The following is a 24,370-nucleotide window of genomic DNA, read 5'->3' as shown; positions in this document are numbered from 1 at the left end:
CTCCTCCGGCAATACGTGCAGCAAGTAGCGTTACGGAGCTGCTAAAGCATTGCAACTGGGTTGAGGAAACAACACTGCGGAAAATCATATTACAGATACTACTTTAAAATAGTAGGATACACACCCCCGTTATCCGTCTCGCACTGGCATTGTTATACCTTATCGATTATTATTTTTAATTGAGTTCTAAGTTATCCTACGTATTTTTATTTTGGAATATAATACTTTAGTCCACAAACATGGCAAATGACATAGAGAAAAGTGTAAAGTATTGTATGCAGGCAATAAAAATGTGCATTATAAATATCATATCAGATACTGAAATTGAAGAAGGAATCTATGAAAAAGACCTAGGAGTTTATGTTCACTCAGAAATATCTTCATCTAGACAATGGGGGGAAGCTATAAAAAAGGCCAACAAGATGCTCGGATATATTGTGAGAAGTGTTGGATTTAAATCAAGGGAAGTAATGTTAAAACTTTACAATGCATTAGTAAGACCTCACCTAGAACATTGTGTTCAGTTCTGGTCACCTCGTTACAAAAAGGATATTGCTGCTCTAGAAAGAGTGCAAAGAAGAGCAACCAGAATTATCCCGGGTTTAAAAGGCATGTCGTATGCAGACAGGCTCAAATAACTGAATCTTTCAGTCTTGAACAAAGAAGACTACGCAGCGATCTGATTCAAACATTCAAAATCCTAAAATAGACAATGTCGACCCAGGGGACTTTTTTGACCTGAAAAAAGAAACAAGGACCAGGGGTCACAAATGGAGATTAGATAAAGGGGCATTCAGAACAGAAAATAGGAGGCACTTTTTTACAAAGAGAATTGTGAGGGTATGGAACCAACTCCCCAGTATTATTATTATTATTTATTTCTTAGCAGACGCCCTTATCCAGGGCGACTTACAATCGTAAGCAAATACATTTCAAGTGTTACAATACAAGTAATACAATAATGTTGTTGAAGCTGACACCCTGGGATCCTTCAAGAAGCTGCTTGATGAGATTCTGGGATCAATAAGCTACTAACAACCAAACGAGCAAGATGGGCTGAATGGCCTCCTCTCGTTTGTAAACTTTCTTATGTTCTTATGTTCTTAACACAAAATGTCACGGACAGCAAGCTAGTCTACTTGACTTACCTAGAGGAGCCTAACACGTTGTCACACCTATTAAAGTGAACACGGGCAACTGATCTGATCTGAGTTGAAGTCGACACAGAATATTAAAATCCAGAGACATGGGAACTCAACCAATACATTTCTGAACATGTGAGTCTTCATAATAATTGTATTGCGTATGTATAGCATAAAGCTCTAATAATAATAATACCACCCATACGAACCAATGCACATACATGCTATATAGTTGCCAAGACAATGTTTTATTGTGTTTTTAACGGCTTTTCCCATTAAAGCTTAGCAACAGAGGATTCTAGCTGCACCCGCTTCCAAACCACCGACAAAATGCTTTGAATTAGTTTAGCGTAAAGCCTTCATTTTTAAGTTGAAATGCGCATTAGCCACTCCTAATAAGGAAACAAATAGGAACATTAAGCTTCTTGGTTTAATTATGCCAGCAGAATTTGTTACAGCAATGACATCGACAGCGAGGACACCGTGTCTATCTATCCACAGCAACAGTGGCAGCAAAAAGTATTCAGTTAACCTAAGTTTTTACATCCATAGTTATACTGAATATGGCATGAGGTTGCTTGGCTTGGGGAATATCCATACTCTGTGGCTTACCTTGCCGACGTGAGAACAGAATGCTGGTAGTGGCACAGAACAAGTCATGGGGAACACAATGATGAAATAACAAAATGCTTATAGGGAGCGCTTTGTGCATACCACATGGTTAATTGCCAATGTGTTTGAGTCCTCAGTGCATTTAAAACACTGTTATTTACCCGTGTGCTATTGGCTTCACAACGCCCCATAAGTGCATTTTGTGTGGGTGTGTGTGGATTTTATCATTGTGTTCACCTTTGCTTGTTCTGTGCCAGTACCAAACATCCATCACTGATTGACTTCATGCCAGCCCTGTATATTACTTAGGTGTTTGGATATTTCGTAAATTTAAAGTACTTAACCTATGTTTACTTGTATAGACTTTACTGTCTGGATATTATCGTGACACTGTATGCACATTTGCTATCAGAGTTCAGATACACTCGTTTATAATAATATAGCATCTGTCAATGTTTAAATGACTGATTTGACAAACCGCATTGAAAATGCATGGAGTAGTCAGGAGCTGTCCAGGAACAGAGGTGCTGAATTTGTTTAGCTAGTTCCGCTTACCGTTTACCTGGTCACACGCGCGGCGATTATTCCGTTTTCATTAATAGACTGTAAACACTTTTTAACAGCAAAACATTAAATATACCAGTTATTTTAGTAATAACTCTGGATAGCTACAAACACAGAATTTATGCAATCCAGGATGATTCCCTCGTGCTGTAAACAACTCTAAAAAACAATCCCTTAGTGTTTTTTTACAGCTTGTACATTTGTGTACAACTAATAGAAGGCAAAGACATGCAGTTCATTACATCACCAAAACTGTAATAAGATGTTTAATAATAATAATAATAATAATAATAATAATAATAATATTTGCAACATTTAAATATCACATTTCTCACAGTAGACTGTGGAGAAAAAAGTGTGACTTACAATACTGACCTCTACTGAGAATCAAGTGTACTTTGTTAACTATTCCATTTGTTAGACTATCCTTATTTTTATATTTCCATTTTATCTGCTCGTAATTTTACAAAAAATAAGTCAAATAAGTCTGAAAGTTTATTTTAATGGAAGACACAAAAAAAATCAGTAGACACTACTGTTAACAAAACAAAAATACTTCAAGCAAGATCTTCCTGATAATGATCATTGACGCAGCACTGTAAGAGCTATTATTATTTTTTTGCCAGTAAGAGATCCACGTATGCACCGATAATGAGGTCCTCTTTTTTCACCCCCAGTTCTTCCATCAGTCTGAGAGCAATAGATTCTCCATCCTCCAGGCTTTGGCCATCGTTTAGCACCACCTGCAGGTATTACACATGTATGACATTAGAAAACTGGAGAATGCATCTACGGTAGTTGTTTATTAATTCACGTGAAATCATGGCTTTGACTCAAGCAAAGATAGAATTAAAAATACATGTGTACAGTGGAGTTTAGAATAGAAGTTTTGCTTGTTGAACAAGCAAAACATATGTAAATGAAAGGGGGCTTGTTATGGGTTGATATTACCGTATTCTCGGAACACAATTCCTTTTAATTCTTTTTGACATTTAAAAAAAAAGCAACACTTCATGTGGGTTTTGGTATATTCTGCACATTGTACACTTAAAACAGCCAACAAGGGCTTCAAAGACAAAGAACCTGTGTCACTGCAGGTCTTTCCAAGCCCTTGTTAAACTGGTTTCAAGTATATTTGGGCTTTGTTTTATTTGTGTCTATATAAATGTAATATACTGTATGGTCTATTGCAACAAAATAGCGACCTTAGGGCCCCAATTTTCGTACAAGTCATGATTTTTCCGTAACTGGGACACAGCCCAGTATGCAATATGATTGGGTTGCAATGAGTTTATAAAATGCAATGTACAGAACTATTTCATCACTGGAGAGTTAACAAGGTGTCAGTTTACCCATACCTGTAGAACTGAAAAGAAACTTAACCAATAGTTAAAATTAGACAAACAGTTTTACCAAACATTTGTCTATTTTTAAAGCTAATTTTCTTTTTAGTTATAGTCAATACAATCCAACTGACAGGATTTTTTTGCAGAATGCATTCAATTAAGTGTAACCTAATTTAATGTTTGCAGAATGTCAATGTATTGTATTTGATTTTCAAGCAATTTGTTTTAATACGATGACAAAACACATCAAGCAATTCTATTCCGTTGAGTAACAAGTTAGTACAGCACAGGAATAATGTAATGTGTTTTACAAACCTCTAGGGGGCAGAACACTGACATAGTGTGGTCGTTGCCATTGAGAACATCTTTAAAACCTACCTGCAGACTTTTTTTGAGGCATTTGGTTCATTGCAATTGGTACTATAGTGCAGACTTTATCATTACTACTGTCCTCAGTAATAACCACAGGATAATTCACAGGTAGTACGCTACTTTTAGTTTGTTGCAATTGACCATTAGTGTTACTGTTTATTTAATAGAAAAGCTGGCAGTATATAAAAAAGAGCTCAGGTTTAAGTATTTAATTACCTGTGAATTGGCATCTGCAGAATGTCATACAGGAAAGTGCTGATTGATCAGCTCCAAGCTGACATACATTAAGGCAACTAACTGAGCTGTTAAGACAGGTAGCTGAGAGTAACAGGATGGATGAGTAGGTATCTAAAAGCAATAGGCTTTCTGGTTGAGGCTGTTAACAGACTGTCAGTTCAGTGCTGCTATAAGTCACATTATTTACATTTTGTTTAACCTTGTTTTTGTTCACACCAGAAATGCTGTTGCACTTATCACCATTATCCTTTGAAGCAGTGGCAAATAACTTAGTGGGTCGAGCTGTGCCTGGACCTTCGAGGTGGAGAAGAGGTCTGGGAGGCAACCTGGGATTTGTGCTCTAGGTAGCGATCATCCAGCATGTGGGCATCACGCTGGAGACTGCCAGGCTGGTCGAAAGAGGGGAAGCACAGCAATAACACTGCAGCGTGTGCACAATACAACAAAACCCATATGCAGGGTCTTACTGTGTCACACACATTTTCAGTGATTGTTCACATACAAGATAACAAAAGTGACTACAGCGCTCTGTAAAAAGACAGTGTGTCAGAGGATCTTAGGTACCTCTAGCTCCATAAAATGCCCCAGCCCTTCCACTGTATCCACATGGACCCTCGTCTGCCCCACCATATAAAGGAGACGCTCTTTCTTCACAACTCCCATGATGCCCAAAGCATCTGCAAGCACTTTCTAAAAACACAAGCATAAAACAAAATTCAATTCAATTAATGTAATATATGCATAAAAAATATTAAAAGAACTTAGTACAACATCAATTATTTTTATTGGGACAACTTGCTTGAATAACCCCTATTAGATCTGAAGCTTACTTAAAGCATCTTAACAACATAACGTTATGCTATTACATCAAACTGACAGAAAATGTATTGTGCTTACTGTTAGACCATCTGGGTCAGTTGTGGGCGAGATGGAATAATTAGAGAGTTTTGGTCCATCTACATCTGGGCGTTCATAGAATAGCAACTGTCCACTACCATTCTGCTTGGAAAAAAATAGAAATTTAACTGTATACAAAACTTCAAAATGTTTCTAGAAACATACTAATTTGTTACTTACCAAGAAATTCCTAAGTTTAAGGCGTCCTGTGAGGACCTTAAAGAAGGTGTCTTGCTGTGTAATTATGTGTCCTTCTGATTTGCTGAGTTGCTTTGCATTTTGTATCAGCTGCTGTACGTCATGCACTTTAGCTTTGATCTCCACGTTGGAGGGCATTTCTGCAGGACAAATACTGACACTTTAAAACCTTTAGCTTAGCCAATACATTGCATACACAAATAACACTGTCAACTTTTTTTGAAAGCTGGTAGAGTTAACATTCATTGAATTAAACTGTAAACCGGTGTACTATTATTCTTAAGTCGTGGTGCCCGCACAGGGGCCATTTATTATCAAGTATAACACATTTGTTAATAATTGTTATCTCTCAGCCTGCTGGTTTACCGTCAAAAATAGTAAGGGTCATCACAATCTATAATAATAATAATAATAATAATAATAATAATAATAATAATATTTTTCTATAGCGCCTTCTTTGCAATATTTGCCAGAAGACAAGAAGCGATTACAAGCGAATACGTTGTCATATTTGAAACGTGTACTACACAATGCATTTTTTACCCAGATGGCTTTCCATACAGTACTACGCGTAGTAATTTATTTGAAACGTGTACTAAACAACACACGTTTTTGACCCAGATGGCCGTCCATATTGGTGTACTACGAATCACTGCAGCCAGCGAGTGAGTTGTGCAAAAAATGTGTGATATTTGCATCTAAAAAGACAGATTAAAGTAAGTAAGCAAATACCGCCCCGTTTGAAATTGCAGCAATAACGAACACAGAGCTGGTAGTTAAAACAGAAAATGTTGGTTTGCAAAAGCAAAATAAACCCCGCCATGCCTTACCTCCAATCTGCGCGCTTTCGTTTGACAGATGACGTCAGTAAAACGCTACTTCTCAGTGGATACCCACCTTCACGTGTCCTTGCCCTCACCCAGTGACTGTGTGCGGAAGTAAAATGTTGTTTGCAATTGGACAATACGGGTGTATGTCACATCTCAGCTCCTCTGTTGTCTGAAACACAGTTTTTCCCCCAATCGCTGTTGTCACTGCAGACGGTGTAGTGTGAGATGTGCGATTTCAGTCAGTCTGCGTGCATACTTCATCGTATATTGATCTATTTGACCACTGCACCAGGCGTCAACCTTGCACAAACACAAATCTGCTGTCGTGGTCTAACTAATAACAATACAAGAGAACCTGAGAGCACCCGCTCTGCGTGCTTTCAACACTACGCCAGCTGTGACAGGGGCCATATTTAACATTTCTTAGCATTATGCAATGCATACACACTGCTAAATTTTTCCACGAGTGCTTCCCAACATCAGAACCACTGATCTATAAACATGTTTTTCCTCTATTTGCCCCGCCCACTTTTCTAGCCCTTCTTTTTCCTGTTTGCCATTCGTGGACATTATATTATCTTGTTCATTATTGGATGGGTCTAAAGCTCTCTTAAAAAGAATGATTGGTTAAGAGTGGCAGTCGTTCTTGCGTTACTTTCGTCACTACTCTCATGAGGAGGTATAAACTGCTTGCGTGTGAAATTGTTACGGATGAGGTCGTTTAGTATTAGCAGATAAATTCTGTGGTTTATAAAGATATCTGCAAAATAATTATTAATAGGAACGAAGCAAAGAACATACCATTATCTACAATTATTGTATAGAGGACACTTAGAGGACAAGGAGAGCTTACAGAATCGTATTCGCTATTATTATTTACTTTATTTTTTATATTGACAATAAGAATTATTCTCTAAAGTCTAAGTTTAATTTGAATACAGGCTAGTGTTGATGTTGATTTAAAAAAAAAAAACACGCTATATGAATAATAAAAAAAGACATTTCGTACAGATTATTTTGAATTAGTTTAAATCTGATAGGTATTTCAGCCTACATTATTAAGAAAATTCAGTAGTACAGCACCGGTAACTTAATTCCAATCAGTTTTCTACAGAATATGCAATCTTCTGGTGGTGCTGGACATTTGACTTTGAGCACCAGTGACGGGGTACTTGTTAATTCAGTTAAAAATGCTTGCAGAAACAGGTTAAATACAGGAGTGAATGCAGAGGACCCAGATTCCATTGTGTCTCTGGTGGGTGATTCTCGGCGATATGGAGTCGATCCAGATCATTTGAAGGCTTCCAGTCCAAGGGCTGGCAATGCTGATGGTTCCTGTGTGGAAGATGACTCGGAAGGCGAGTCGCACAAGGATGGGCGAACCGAGGAGGTGGACAGGGATACTAAAGTTAGGGCATACGCCTGGTGTAAAGAATTCCTGTCTGGATCATGGAAACTCATTTCTGAAGATGATTTTCAAATTGGTATTATCAGGTATTTTTAAATTTATTTTCCTAATAGTACTAATTAAACAGACCCTTATTGTTAGTAATTTAGAATGGTAATTTGCATAACAGAACACGTAGTGTGCTGTAGTATACAAATAATTGTTTTAAAAAAGGTTTGAGGTCCGGGTAAATCGTGCCCGCGGGGTGGAATACAATCACACCACTTCCTGTGATGAAGACTCAACCATGGCATTAGTTAAGGAAGGGCAATTAACATATTACAAGGAACGTTTCACGTTATGAAAACTGATGTTTTATAAATAAGTAACTGTTAAAAACACAACCTGTAGCATACAGTGCAGTTGAGGCATATTAATGTTAATATGTTTGTGTTGTATTTTATGAGTATGTTTGAGGTTGAAGACATAAACACATTATGACACTTCTAAACTGTGATTTGCCCTCACCCCCCATTTACTAGGTGATGACCAAATATAAACTATGACTAAGTCCAGGTTTGTGGTCTGATTACTGCTCAGTCGTAAAGTGATAATGTTATGATTTTACATTTTTTTAGCTTCTGAATTGGTCTAATTACCCCGTCCCCCCTTACTTGGATTGGTCCATTCATGCAGCCATGTTCTGAATTTAATCTTCCATTTATTGGTAACTCATAGCTGTCAGCTCAAATTTGGTATTTATAGTAGTGGCAGGAAACACTTTAGTATGTTATTATAATAGCATAGCCTACTTGTTTAACTTGCTTCAGATTGTGAACACGGTCAGTTCTGTGATGTTTGACAAGATAAAGTAGACCTAACCTTTGACCAGGTTTTGCATATTAGTACAATGTGGAGTGTTGAAGTTGGACTTTATTCCATAACAAATTACGTGTAAACACTATAAAGAAAGCTATAAAGAGGTAAAATCATGTGGAGCAAAATGTCAATGGTATTTAGACACATGCAACACTGGACACCTGCTTCCACACAATGCACCGGGAGGTTGGCATTGTAGCAGGCTACTCATTCTTTTTGTCAAATCAGTGTAACCGCATACCTACTTATAAAATATGGAGCCTTTATCTTAATTTGAAATCTGGTATTCATTATTAGCCAGTTTGAGTTAGATGAACTTTGTGAAACTATAAAATATCTGATATGTCGTACTTCTGATCCCTACATTTTTATTAATGGGGATCTTTGAATACAGAACTGTTTCAGACTGGATTCATTATGTGGCTAAATAGTGAATTGTTATGAATAGCAAACTAAAGGCATACATTTGTTTTAAAAGTGACTGCATCATTCAGCTGGATCGCCTTGTAATTTCCAGCAGGAGATATCTGTGTATATTGACATGCTGACTTTGATCTTCAATTTGTCTCCTTTAGTGGTGGATTAAGTAACCTGCTGTACCTGTGCTCTCTACCAGACCATGTGCTCGGTGTTGGAGAGGAGCCTCGCAAGGTTCTGCTGAGAGTTTATGGAGCTATTTTACAGGTAAACATCATCACAAACACTAAAAGTGGAACATTTTCATGTTGAAAGTTTGCAGTTCTTTAAGAAAGAAATAGAGCTGTGGAAAGGATGTCAGTTAGGGTTATACTGTATAACCCATAATTTCTAGCAAATGTTATGTTTCTACCATGTGAACCATTTTTTTTACTTTTACATGCAGTGGCACATCTCCTAAATCAACTAAAGCAGACCCTGAACATGGTTTTAATACTTCACTTCTTTACTGGTGAAAAGTAAAAAAATATCATAAATATTAGGTGCCTCTCCAGATTACCCATAATGCATCATTGTTGTCATGTGATTGGCTAGTCCCCAATGTACATTTTAATAATAATACTTGTTGTTACACCTAACCAAAAACTAATACACCTCCCATTTGTTTTCATGTCTAGGGTGTCGATTCCCTTGTTCTGGAGAGTGTGATGTTTGCAATCCTAGCAGAACGGGCGCTGGGACCACAGCTCTATGGGATCTTCCCTGAAGGGCGACTGGAACAGTACATTCCGGTATGAAACCCTACTCTTCCTGAGTGTCACACCTGCTTAAGAACTCACTTTTTTTATATATATATGTTAAGCAACTTCCATAGCAAACACATAACCTACAATTGTTTTTAGATTTCTTAAGCCCGATTCGCACCGGACTAAAAATCGCCACATTAACAGGTGGTTTCGGAATTTTTACTCAGATTTAGTCCCGTGTGAACCATCCATTTCTTTTTATCCCAGATCATTTTCTCAGAGGTCGTCAGATTTTTTTCAATTTTGCGAATCGACCATGTCAGTGTTAGAATTGATGGAAGCATTTCCATGGTATTCACCTCAAAGCAATACAAGCCAAATTGGGGACAGGCGAAAATCCAAAACATAAATTGGCGACTCTTAAAAAATGGATGCTTTGAACGGTGCATTTGAAGATATTTACAGTATGGAAATACATATCACTCCGAGGATGAAATGGTTGTTCTAGTCTGTGGAAAAGAAGGTACACCAAAATTAGTTATTTACATCTGGTTCATACGAATCATGCACAAAAGCGCCTTCTCTGGTCACATCGCATTTAATTTTGAATTTACCGAGTGTGATGGGGTGCAGCCTATTTTGTGGTGGTTTTGGGTTTTTTGTATTGTTTAGAGTGGATATGAGTGAGTTTGGGGTGTGGTTCAGTGAATTTGTGTGAGGAATGTGTGGAATGTGCAGAATGTGCCTGGGCTAATGAGGTGCGAATTGCCCAATTAGCCCAGGCACCTGTATAAAAGGGAGTGGTTGGGTATGTTAGTGGGAGAGTGTTTGTAACTGTGTGTGTGTTTGTAACTGTAACTGTAACTGTAACTGTAACTGTAACTGTAACTGTGTGTGTGTGTGTGTGTGTGTGTGTGTGTGTGTGTGTGTGTGTGTGTGTGAGAGTGAGAGAGAGTGTGAGAGAGAGTGTGTGAGAGAGTGAGAGTGAGAGTGATTCTTTTTGGTTTGTTTAAAGCCTGTTTTTGTGTTTGTCTTTTTGGTTGGCCATCGTGCCTTTTTATTTGTTTTGTTAATTAAAATATTTTGGTTTCACTGCACTTTCTGTCTCTGAGTCTTCCCTCTGCTGCTATCCTGCCACACCGACTTTCCTTGATGAAAACTAATCCACGTCTGGGAGGTTACTAGACGTCCTCTGCTTTGGAGCACCTCTGAGGACACCTGATTTTTAGTCCTGTGTGATACATCTGCTTTCCTCTCTACGCAGGGTTATTTTATGTTGAATCTTCATATTCCTGTTTTTTGTGTATTTCCAGAGCAATCGGTTATTGACGGAGCAGCTACGAGTTCCTGATCTCTCCGGGGAGATTGCTGTGAAGATGTGCCGGTTCCATGGGATGGTCATGCCCTTTAACAAGGAGCCCAAGTGGCTGTTTGGGACCATAGAGAGGTATGACATAGTGCCTGCTTAATTCCCTTCTCCTTCAGCATCAGTGTAATACTTAATGGCTGCTTTTCAATAGAACCCACCACTTGAAATTGTTAAAATAATTATGTAAAGGTTCTGCTGGGTTTTAGATTTTAAGCTATACAGTTTTTTTTTTTATGTTGGTATATATTATCATCTGTCAAACCTTTTAAATGTATAGAAATATCAGAGTTATATTAATGTGATTAGTCTTGTAAATATATAATATACATTTCTCCTATGTGTCACAGATACTCAAATGTTGTTTTTTTGTATATATTAAACCAGTATCTAGAAATATAAGAATAACAGTACAAATATCTACAGAAAGCCAAATGTTACACAGAATGGATCATCCATATGAAGATGTGATCTCGGTGTGAGATGTAATAGTCAGTACAATCTAGAAGGTGCATAGTATACAGCTTGTTGTTGTATAAATATAATTATTATTAATATGATCCCCAGGTATATGAAGCAGATTTTGACATTGAAATTTACCAAAGAAGCCCATTTGAAAAAGTTCAACAAACTGATGAGGTACAACCTGCCTGCAGAGATGGAGAGCCTGAGGTAAGCTGGGAATGGTAGTAAGCTTATGAGGAATAGGGTTACTGTAAGGAGTCAAACTGACAGAAACATGACATCTATTATCTGGTGGAGGAGAGTGTATGTACACAGTTCGTTTTTCATATATCTAGAGAACCAGCTCTTCATGAAACTTGCCAAGGATCTCCTTAAGTATCAGTTACGAGATACATCTAGGGCTCTTCATTTTCGGTTTTTATTTTTGGTCACGTGATGTCTCTTTTCAAGTTATATTGAGCCAACTCTGTTTCTTAATTAAACTCTTGGAAAAGCATTGATTGTGAAACAAGATCACTTTTGTTTTTTCTAGTGTAACTTGAATGGGACTTTGATTCTTTTTCATTGATAATGTAAAAAAAAAAAAAAAGGCAGCTCCTTATTTTTAATTAAAAACCGAACACAAAAAGCGAGTTCCGTTCTCGAGTTTCTTGTTGTAAGGAGTAAACTGGCTTGGTCGTGGGACTTCTGAGCTGTGTGGGGAATTGCTGCGGTGATGAGGGGAAACAATAATTGGACATTCCAAATTAGGGAGAAAATCTAGGTAAAATAATTGGGGTCTCTAAATACAAAATAGCATTTTTACATGTATATGTATGGGATAAACAACGAGAAGTGTTGAATCTGTGAAAATAATTCAACATTTCAAGTACTGTTAGACATGAGAAACTGACAAGAAGTATGTCAGGTATAAAAGAACAGGTTTGAAAGACAATAGTTGTCTGTGGGAAGGTAAGGAACTGTGTTTAGACCTGAATGTGGTGTATGTTAAAAAACAGAGTACATTAAATCTGTGATTTGTGTATTTAAAGCCAGTAAACCAGATTAGTGTCTTGACTAAAGGTACAGTAGGGCTCCAAAACATGAGCAAGGGTTTATTTTTGTTTTGTAGTGTTAGTTAAAAGAAGCCGTGTTCTCACTGGAAAAGAGACACAGTGGAAAAATAAACATACAGAAACCATCCTGTTTAAACCCATCTTTTGTTGTCGAGTGTGCTTAATCCACCAAAGACAGTGTTAGGAACCCTGAACTGTGTTCAGAGTTATACTGTAAATAAAGAAGCTTTGTCACAATTTGTAATTATGAGAAGAAAAAAAAAAGCTTTACATTGTTAATGTATAATTGTATTACCCTACTTTTAGCAAACGATATGAACTGCTAAATTGAAATCCCAAGCCCTTTTCTAAGTGTTACGTTGATTGAACTGATCGTTTGCTTAATGAGGCCTTTTTAATTGTTTTCAGCTCTTAAACAGTTGCAGATTTCAAGTTTGCTGTAACATTTTATAAGTAACTTGAACTCTGCAACTGTTTCAGTTCAATGAAGGGACTAGTTAAGTAATTGCGAGCTCAGTTGGAATGAAAACCAGCAGACGCAGGAGGTCTCCAGGACCAAGGTTGGGAACCACTGCTCTAAAGTCATGTATGTGGTTTGAGGATAACACTGGTGTCAAATGGTGTCAACATAGTAGATCTCAAAAGTTTATGGATGTGGTGGCTTTTTTCACTTTCTCTTCCTAAATTAATTAGTTTATTTTTTGTTTTTAATTGCAGAGCTCTTCTTGAGTCAACTGCTTCTCCAGTGGTTTTCTGTCATAATGATGTGCAAGAAGGTAAGAAAAGAGAACACGTAATATTTTAGCTTAGTTGGCTGGCAGGCAGGAATCGCATAATCTATTCTTTGCTGCAGTTGTTGAATGGTTGGTATGTGGGGGAACCAGAATGTATTTGTTGTGATGTAAAACCTGCAAAGGGAGGCAGCTAAGAATGCAGGCATTAATTGTGTGGCGCTGACTGTCAGTCTAATAAATCGGCTGTGTCAGTGGGAGGAGCAATGAGCAAACCAACCAGGAGTCCCTGACATTCTCTAAGAGCATCCCACTGTCTGTATAGCCAACATCCAACTGAAAGCATTCACGTTTTGCTTATTTTGCAAAAGCTGCAAATGTTTCTCCAAAAGAATGCAGTTCTCCTACAACAATACCATTTTTGTTAGAAATTTATATTCACAACTGAAATGTTGGGAAAGACACAGGAGTAAAAGGTCTGGTAGAAAGGTCCAAAATAATGTCATGTATGATATAGCAAATGGTCGGGCTCTTCAACCCTGGGCCTTAAGTATCCCCGGCAGTCTTTTTTTTTTTTTTTTTTTTTGCTTCTCTTTTTTCTTTTTTTATTCTTTTTTATTTCTTTTTTAAATTTGTATTGCAGTCTGGTGCTGAATACAGCTTCTTAGTAATCAATGTAGTGACACACTTTTTAAAGTCTTATGTGCACTGGAAAACAATGTATATTCAAAACAACATTTAGTTCCTGGTTGAAATTAAAACTTGGGCCATTGTGGGGTACGTACTTGTGTGAGCATTGTGTAAAAAGTAAATGCCAAAGATATTACTTTGTAATTAATAAACATTTTTAAAATGTTTTATTCTGCTGTTTCCTCACAGTACACATGATTTTCTCAGCCCTTTATTCTAACTTGGCTGGAGTCACTACTAAGACTATAGATGTAAATAAATGTGTTTTTGACTGCATAGATTTTCTTTTAGTCTTTAATCTTTCTCTCTTGTTCTAGGTAACATCCTTATGCTGGCTGATCGAGATCCCTCTTCCAAAGAAAAACTTATGCTCATAGACTTTGAATACAGCAGCTATAATTACAGGTGAAAATGAAGAACTTTAATGTTTTCATATGAAAACAAACCCAGAGCCCAGTAATATAATAAAAGGGCACATTGTTTGGGAAGGAGATCATTAGACAAGGAAAAGAGGGATGAAATATATGTGCAAACAGGTAGGGTGCAACATTTCGCTATATCAGGTGGTTACATCTAGGAATGTGTCCAGCTGGGTGTTCATCATAATAAAAGAATATAACAAATCAGAAAAGCCCTTTGTATCTCTTGATCTTTGTACTAAAGCAAGCTTTTGTTTGTGTTTTCAGGGGTTTTGATATTGGCAACCATTTCTGTGAGTGGATTTACGACTATACCTACGACCAGTGGCCCTTTTTCAAAGCTACTCTAGAGAACTACCCAAGCAGAGAGCAACAGGTAAGATACTCAAAAGATACTTTTGTATAAAGTAATATGTGCTTTGGTGTAACATACAGAGGATATGACGTGGAAAACCGTGACATACGGTATTTCTGTCATTGGCGGTTGTGCCAATAACAAACAAGCCCTTGGATGAGTCAGTGAGCTTACTAGTCACAAATTAATAAAGACATTTAAAACTAATACATTTTCTATAAATAAAATATCAGTAACAATATTGTCCCTCCCCAAAGTGATTTGAAGGTACTTATGGTAATCTGAGTCTGAGAGTAGTGCATTCTCTTCTATTAAAATATCCTCATGTAAGTAAAAATATTTCGGATTTTCTGAATATCAGTGTTGATTTTGTACAATACGCAGCATATAGCAAAATAATGTATTTGCAGTGCAGTATGTCACCATGAAAAACAAAGAAGATTTGGTCACTAACTATTCATGAGATAACATAAAAGTAACTCCTGGAAACGTAGCCATGAGTGGTAAAATCATGCTTGTGATTTGCAGCATTAATCTCATTCCTTCAGGAAGTCTGGAAAAGATGACTTTCTGAGATCTGCAGATACTTTAAATGTCCTGCAAATGTTTATTTTTTCATTTATTTATTTTTTACTTGAAATATGTAACATGCAAATATGGAATACACATTTCATTTTAAAATATTTTCCATTGCTTCCCTTCCCTTGTGTATGGATTTAGGTGTATGTATGTGGCAATAGGATCTTACTGTATGTGGTGTTGACATTATCAATCATTTGAATGTTGTTCTTATAGTTGCATTTCCTTCGCCACTATTTGTCTGAATTTTCTGGGATTAAGGAAGATGTAGAACGTGACGATCGAGCAAAGATTGAAGAAGAAATGATTATTGAAACTAACAGGTAAAGACCTCTTCATGTGTCAGTTGACAATAGTTCCCCTTAATGTCAGTTCTAATGGTCATTGTGGTAAATTGAGGGTTCACTTTGGAAGAGACTAACGTTCACAATGACTTGTGGAAAAAAGTATAGTTAATTGTGTGTAATTCTTTGCTTTAGATTTGCATTGGCATCACACTTCTTGTGGGGTTTATGGTCAATTATACAAGCTAAATTGTCTACAATAGAGTTTGGATACATGGTAAGTACCTGAATTCTTTATTTTAATGACTATTTGTTTTATATTCTTTCATCCCCCAATATCCTGTGCATATATTCAACTGGGGGAAAAAAATATAATTCCAAGGCAGGAATCATTTGCATTATAACACCACCATTTCTAACTAATCCAAGTGCAAATAGATAGGAATTTATTAGCCAGATCAACATACTACTCAAACAATTGAAACTAACAAAGATAATCCTAGATATCTTTTTTCTATTTTGAATAAACTAGATAATCCACTGTGTAATCCTTCTGCTGCCATAGTCTCTTGCAACAACTTCATTGACTATTTCCATAGTAAAATTATAAACATCAGAATTCATATTTCACAGATGTCTTTGGTGATGAAAGACTCAACCCCAGTAGAACCTACCAGACCTATTCTGGTTATTTTTTATTCCTTCTCTCCGTTGACCTGCATAGGGTTAAATGATATAGTCATGCATATTAAACCTGCTACCTGTATTCATGATCCTATTCCAACTGTTATTGGAAGAAATATTGTGTTCTCTTACCTATATTCTTAATTTTATTAATGGTTCACTTTCTTCTGGGCTAGTTCCATCGGCTCTTAAGGTAGCTGTCATAAAGCCATTGATCAGGAAACATAACTTGTATCCAACAATTCTACATAATTATAGGCCTATTTCAAATTTTCCTTTTCTTGCAAAGATATTAAAAAGGGTAGTTGCTCTATGAAAAATTTCAGTCTGGTTTTCGCCATGCACATAGTACTGAGACAGCTCTGTTAGAGTATTAAGTGATCTATTAATTGGCGCTTACTGGTTATTTATCAGTTTTAATTTTATTAGATCCAAGTGCTGCTTTTGATACCGTGGATCACTCTAACTTAATCAATCGCATGCAAAATTTTGTGGGTTTATCTGTATGTATATATATATATATATATATATATATATATATATATATATATATCTATATATATATATATATATATATATATATATATATCTATATATATATATATATATATCTGTTTTATTTTTTATTGTTGTTTGTATTTTGTCTGCATTATATATATTTTAAATTTAGTTACTGGTGTTTATATATTTCTTAAACTTTTTTCATCTGACGTTTGTTTGTTTGTTTGTTTGTTTTGTTTTGTTTTTAGAAATTTGACTATTTTTGTCCTATAAAGTGCTTTGAGATACATACACCTGTATGAAGGGTGCTATATAAATAAACTTTGATTTGATAGCCTGTGAAAGTGTAGGCAATCCAAAATCCATTGCATGTTGCTTCATATATTTAATGTTTCAGTGCTGTTTTAATATAAATCACAGTAGGACATTGCACTGACCAGTAATCATCATTCATTTTTTTTTAACTCTGTTTTTGTTTTTCAGGATTATGCCCACTCTCGATTTGACGCCTACTTCAAACAGAAAAAACTGTTTGCATAGCAGTTGTATTTATATCTAGGGGACCCTTCAAAAAAGACAAGAATCAGAATTTCAGTTTCTAAAGGGATTCCATGTTCCACTGGATTTCTATTCCAGTTCTGTGAATGTATAATCTTCAGTCAGGCTTTTCCATTTTTTTTATTTTAATTTTTTTGCTTCAGTGGTCAGTAAATATGAGACATGCATTTAAAGCTTGTGTGCAGCCTGGACTCTAGACCTAACAATAGAGTGAAACACAGAACCAAAAAAAGCACAATGCTCACCGACAATGTACTGTAAAACATAGTGGGGAAACAAAGCATGCCATAGCATCGTCCTTTAAAAATAACTTGCTTAGTAGTATAGGAGCCAAGCAAATGAATTCTTAGGCAACATCCATTGATATTTTTTGTAACTGTTAAGTAACTTTTTGTTTGTGTCCTTGTTAATATATCAAGATACAAATACTGTAAAAAACCAAAAACAGCACCCTTTTATTTGTGCCATTCGTTATTGTCAGCTACTTGTGCGATGGATGTCCATTTAATTGATAACTTAAACGGCTGTTGTTGAGGTAATCCTTAAAGAGGTTGTTGATATATTTTATTTATTTATTGTTTTTTTTAAAAAATTTTTATCAATTTAACCATCAATGCACACTTGCTGACACATAGTCCAGATATAATTCTTTTTTGTTGAGTTGTCTGTTGCATTCCCATGTTGCATTGAGACTGTTCACAAATAGGGGACCAAGAATTGTAGAATTTAGAAGTTATAACAATCCGTATGGATCCTCTTCACTGCCCTTGATAAACACAGTACCTGTATTTGTGAGTGTGCTGCCTGCCTAATGATTCATTGGAATAGTAAAATAACCCTTAGTGCAAGGTTTGAAAGCGTATAATTGTTCATATTTATGTACTGTGAAGTTGTAGTGTGCTAGTTGTGTTTTCTTTAATTTAATTTGAATTATTCTTATTTCAGCCTAGAATCTCTTCAACTGAGAAAAGACTTTTTTTTTTTTGGTTTATTTAAAATTCAAGTCAATGATGTTAGTCTGTTTTTTTTTTTATGTTTTCAAAGCCTTGTTTTACACATACAGTAGTTACTGTAGGGCACATTGTGAATGTACAACAGTATTGTTGATAACTGTTATAAAATCATTTAGGTATACTATTGCTTGTTTGATAAAAGCCTAGCATAACCAAAGGCAAGGCTGAGAGCTTGGATGTGATGAGCTTCTATCGCGGTATGTCTGTTATCATTCGAGGCAGATTTAATCGCGTGTATTGTGTTGCTCTTCTGATTAACACGTCTGGGGCCTGAATAAAATTCAAATGTTGCCACCGTATAACTTTGGTTTAAATAAGGACTGGTTGTTTGTAGCCCAATCACTGTGATTAAGCACTTAAATAATAATAAATATTTCCTCCCATTTGAAAAAATCTAAAATGTAAAAATACGAACCCCTCTCCTTACTTTGCAGCTGTAGTACATTAATAACCAGTGTCACGCCTTCATATTCCCAGTGACCATTATTACATAGTGTGAAGAAGAAAAGACTGGGTGCAAAAGTTTCATTCGCTCTTGTGTTGTAGTACATGTAATGTTTAACCGATTCAACTTTCCTGAAACATTCATTCATTTTTAATTCAATTAGTACCATGGGCATGAAGACTAAACTTTGCCCGTAATTATAGAAATTATAAAACAAAACTTAATAGTTTTGGACAATACAATTTTACTGCTAGCATAATTAGTTTGCAAATAAAAATGACATTTTATTTTTTTCTTGGCTTAAGGCCCTAATCAGGCATATCATTTTGCCATGTTGCCATAAAAATGGTCTTATCCTAGATGTAATACTATATAGGTATTTCACGTTCATCTGATTGCTTCGCTAAAGGGTTTTAGAGGTAAGTGCTACCTATGGGTACATCTGGATAGCAAAAGTTCAGACAATCGTAAAGAAAACACAAACTGGTGATATCTGACCTATAGCATTCATTGTAGATATCTGAATCCAACACTTATCTTCTGATATGTGCTTATCAGGGTCTGTGAAACCAGCCGTATGGTATATACGTGTATGTCTAAATGTTTGATTTAACTCCAATCTGAATGGCTTGAGAGTCTGTTTGCTCTGCTGTAGTTTTATGTATGTAATTGCAATAAACTGGTTCATAATAAAGTAATCTTATTCTTAAGTATTTAAGGTCTTTTCCTTAAAGAAAATATATTTAATTGTATGGATTTAATGCATGCTTTAATAAGCACTGGCATTCTCTTTGCAATTAAGTCTACCAAAGTAAAACACTGTCATGAAAGAATTCCAAAACACTGATGGCAGTACAAAAAAACACAACTGACATGTTTCACACTTTTCATGAGTTGTTTTCAATCAAAACCATTCCTAATTTTCATTTTTGCTGAAATCAGAGAAGATAGGCTTTATTAGTACATGAACTGGTCTATAATGGGAATAGAATCAACGATTTACAGAACACGCTGTAGTAGTGATGACTTTTTTACAATAATTACAATTGTATTGACATGTGGTCATAAACTAGAATAAAATCAAACGTGTTACACAAATGATCTGCAGTCAGCAGATGCATTTTCAAGAGATGAAGACATTGCATGATGTCCATCCCTGCACACTGTGTTTGTTTCCAATCAATGATCCTTCCAGCAACAACACGTGTGTTTCTTTCCATTCCCATGATTGACATTGAGTAAGAGCACCCACATGGCTGCAGGAAGGGTTGTTGATGTGGATACAACCACGGGACGCATTAATACAATGTACTGCTTGTCATAAGGAACGCTGCCAAGAATGTAAATTGTCTTGGTTTCATTCCACAACCCAGATTGTGTGAATACCAAAATATATATATATATATATATATATATATATATATATATATATATATATATATATATATATATATATGTGTGTGTGTTAAAAAAAATAAAAAATAAAATAAATGATTACTTTTGCAGGATACAACAAAGGTAATGCATTGTTTGCATGGCACACTCTAACCCTTTAAATTAAACTGTTAGATTGTGAAATATATGCCAAAGGTCCTTTAGCACTAAAACAGCTGTCCTTTTTTATCTGAACAAGTATCATGTTTCAGTGTTGAAACATGAGCGGTTTGTAGAGATCAAACAGTTTAAAATAGAAAACCCTCCACTCCAAACTGCTTTTCCTGGAGTAGAAATAGCAGCCCTTTTCGAAGCAACAAGATTAAGATCACTGAGTCACAGACTTCTTTTTTTTTTGTTTATCAAAAAACGCAAAAAAGCTGGATCATCATTCCAGATCTTGCTGAACATGGGTTGCTTCTGTACAGAATTGACTGTTGGATTTATAGTCGGCTGAAAAGGATTGATTCTTTTGGACTGCAGCTTAAGTAATCTGTTGTTGATGGAATTTAAAGCGTATAAAAATTCCTGTGTTATCTTTCTATCATTCTGAGCGTCTCCTTAATAACTTTTTGTGCTTTATTTTGTTCTTTTGTGGGTTGAATCAGAAACATTTAGAAAAACATCTCCTTTTATGGCAATTTCTAAGGTTACACTGAATAACTGAGTTCAAGTAATTGTCACAACTCAAATTGGCTTGCTGCAAAGATCCTACGTTTTAACGTGGGTTTATTATTTAGTCGGGATATACATTTCATTCAAGGTTAATATCTGAGGAAAGACTTAAAACTGTAAGAGATGAGTAGACTGATATGGTGTTTGTCACTGGTGTTGATCTATTTCATCCTGGGGCTGACGTTTTGTGGGGGATGGGTGCAGTGGGTTTTGACTGTTCTCAGGAGCTTCCTGTTCAGTTCAGTCACTTCAGGAAATGACAGCAAAGTCAGCAGAGTGGTGGAATCCTGGGAGAGAAACCCCGCCTCAAGAATTTACTCATGTGGAAATGAGGATGCTTTGGTCACAGTACAGACAAGCACACACTGTTTTCAGGTCTTATGTTTATAATTGTATTATTATACTGTAAGGTGTGATAACTGCCAGGAAATAAATGATTTTAAATCCAGCCAGCTAAACTATCAGAAATAAGTTGTATACACAGGTATAATACAGATTAAGAGATCTACACCTCTTCAACATTGTCTAGGGAGATGCAAATATATTATGGAGTGAGAAAGAGAGGAGGATTTATTGGATACCAGTACAGAAAAGCTTGAGTGCTGCACTAATATCTGATATCTTTTTATTAAGAAATCAGTACATTGCTTTTGTTGAAAATGAAACTTTTTGTCCAGGAACAGAATTGTAGCTACTAAATATTGTGTGTGTGTGTGTGTATATGTATATATTTTTTATTTATTTTTATTATTTTTTTTTTTTTTAAAAAGGTGGATCTCGGAAAGCTGTCTAAATGCAGTGAGTACTTCAGGGCCCTGTCTCACTCCCGAATAAAGGAGACTACAGAGAACCTCATCCACCTGGACCACATTCCTTCTAGAACCTTCCGCAATCTCCTCGAGTTTACCTTCCGGCAGCACTGGGAGGTCCCTGAAGAAGAGCTCCGGGAGCACATTCAGGTGGGCAGCTACCTGTTGGCACATCCCTTCCTAGCCAGATGCCTGGCCTTACTTAGGAAGGTCTTGACCCCTCAGAATTGCCAGTCCTACCTGGACTTTGCCAAATCAATTTTTTGTGAGATGCTGAGTACAGTGTGCTGCTACCTGAGCACACGCCTGCTAGAAATGCCTTAACTCTACGGCAGCCTGGAACCAGCAGAAAGAGAGAGAATAATTGAACTGAGATCAGAGGGCAGCCACCAGCTGTGCGCCTTGAAGAAAGAAAACCTTTGTGCAGGTCGTGACTCTCAAACCGATGAAGCTCGCTATCTGTACCGTTTTCTAGGTGCAGATAAATGGAGCTTCAGCACTGCTGTGTTGTATAATTACTTGTTTGTTATAGGGGGTTACAGACACAAGGTGAAAAAGGGATTTGAGTTCAGGATGGCCTCCTTTCGATATAACCCCTTCACAGACTGCTGGGATTCTGTGGCACATTTGATTAAGGTAATGGAAAGAAAATATGTGGCCAGGGTGCAATTATTTATGCCGCACCTCATTTTAAACCAATGGCATCTCAGCTGAGGAAAGCATTAATATAGACAGTAACCCACCAACAAGTATTATTAGAGCACCTTCAATTATTTGCAAAGTAAGTTAATGAGCAATCCTTGAAGGCAGTGGCAATTCCAAATAGTATTTACTATCCAGGCAGAACGACTGGGTGGGACAAATGATTTTGTTTTTTTATTTTTTTTGTTTCTTTTCCAGTCTCATGTCACACCAATGTTACATTTTTATTTTGCAGTAAAAAAAAAACAAATCACAGGGAAAAGGAGAAATGTAGTGTTTAATCCAGCTGGCAGGAGCAGACATGTATACTGAGGTTGTTGCTGCTACCACCCTGCACCTCCCAGAATGTGACCAAAAGTGGTAATACAGCAAGAAATGACTTGTAGTTATACTATATCACAAAGCTATTCATTTTTGTATGTTTTCACAGCGCAGGCGTCACTTCAGCACTGCAGTTTGTGAGGAGGCTATCTTCGCAGTCGGAGGATGGTATCGAGATAATCTTTTGGCTCCTGATTCCAGCACTGCCCTCTACACCGCAGTGGAGCGGTATGACCCATGGACCGACACCTGGGCTTGTGTCTTCTCTGCCCCTGACCGACTACTTATTCACTGTATCCCTTTCCCATGATATTCCACTAACAACTGTCCTGCGTGACTATCTATGTGCTCGGAACCATCCAAAAAACAGGAGAGAAGCTCATACTGCAGTACAATGTGAAACAAGGTAAGAAGAAGAATGTATGGAATATATTGTTTCTTTTTTTTCTTTTACATTTTGTTCATACAGTGGTGTTCCCTCTGGGGTTTCATGTTGATTGCACCTTTTTAATTTTTTTTGTTGATCCTACCCATGACTACTAATGGTGTACCACTTTGCGCTGGAGCCTTAACAGGTCTCTAATGATTATGTTAATGATTTAAATAAGAACATTATTTAATGTAGGACTCCTCTAACAGCAGAATGGTTCTCTTTCTCTCTCTGTCTCTATATATATATAATTTTTTTTTCCCCTTCCAGATTCCTGGTCAGAGCTGCTTCCCACGCTTACTTGTGCTGATGCAGATATTCTCAGTCTCTGCTTCTTCTGCTCAGTATACAGGCTTTATTTGATTGGAGGGAATAACAATGAGAATGTTGTGACCTCATTCTGTGTGGAGAGTCAGAAGTGGGGCAAGGTTAGGGCCACGCAGAAAATGGCGCTTGCTGGGCAGGGCACTATACTCAATAACAAAGTGTACATGCCAGCAGAGCAGAGCACTGTTATCAGCATGGATCTCCGGTCCTTATCCACACAGATATTACCTCCTCTCCCCATCTCCACTTCCTATCAGGCTCTTTTCCACCTTTATTTCAAAGTGTTTGATAACGAATCATCCCTTCAATAGAGGATAATCTGACACTGCATTATTAGTTTTCTTAATGACTCAGATAATTCAGTAATAGTGCATTTTAATTTCAGTCTTCTTGTTGTAGCTATTGATTTTTTTTTTCTTTCAATTATTTTGAGTCTGCCTCAGTTTTCTTTTGGTTTATGAATTAATTCAGGGTTTGTACAAAGCACTTTGAGACAGTTGTGAAGACTGATAATGTGTTATTATTAATAATAATAATAATAATAATAATAATAATAATAATAATAATAATAGCTTCTGGAGAAAATGATTGTGAAGGGTTGTAGTTTTAAGCGATCTCACTAGGTTTTCCATTGTAAAATAACTTAGAATGGATAGTTTGACAGTTGTAAAGTTGCTGAAAAAAACAGATTCAGGTGGTCCCACAGCATAATGTACCTAAAATATACTGTAACTGTTTGTTTAATTATATCTATTTATCTATTTTCTTTTTCTACTAAACCATATGTAAAACATTTTACCATCTTATGTTTAAAGTAGAAAGAAAGTTGAAATAAAATATTTTTTGAAAAAAAAAAAGTAATTTTTGTTGTTGGTAAAACTTGTCCATGTAAAGTTACAG

General features: G+C 36.4%; 1 protein-coding gene across 1 annotated transcript; it reads left to right on the top strand.

Moving 5' to 3' along the window:
• Positions 1–6,799: 6,799 nt before the first annotated feature.
• Positions 6,800–24,331, top strand: LOC117419868 (choline/ethanolamine kinase-like). The gene is made up of 13 exons (XM_058985905.1): positions 6,800–7,692; positions 9,040–9,148; positions 9,559–9,672; positions 10,941–11,074; positions 11,561–11,665; positions 13,231–13,289; positions 14,252–14,339; positions 14,621–14,729; positions 15,504–15,610; positions 15,767–15,848; positions 17,240–22,326; positions 22,823–23,119; positions 23,414–24,331. The coding sequence occupies exons 1-11, from the start codon at positions 7,316–7,318 to the stop codon at positions 17,294–17,296; spliced, it is 1,341 nt and encodes a 446-aa protein (XP_058841888.1). The 5' UTR covers positions 6,800–7,315; the 3' UTR covers positions 17,297–22,326; positions 22,823–23,119; positions 23,414–24,331.
• Positions 24,332–24,370: the final 39 nt, after the last annotated feature.

Source organism: Acipenser ruthenus, chromosome 14, assembly GCF_902713425.1.
Source record: "Acipenser ruthenus chromosome 14, fAciRut3.2 maternal haplotype, whole genome shotgun sequence".
In the NCBI taxonomy this organism is placed as follows: Eukaryota; Metazoa; Chordata; class Actinopteri; order Acipenseriformes; family Acipenseridae; genus Acipenser; species Acipenser ruthenus.
The sequence above is the reverse complement of the archived record's forward strand: the minus strand, read 5'-3'. Positions and strand labels throughout refer to the sequence as shown.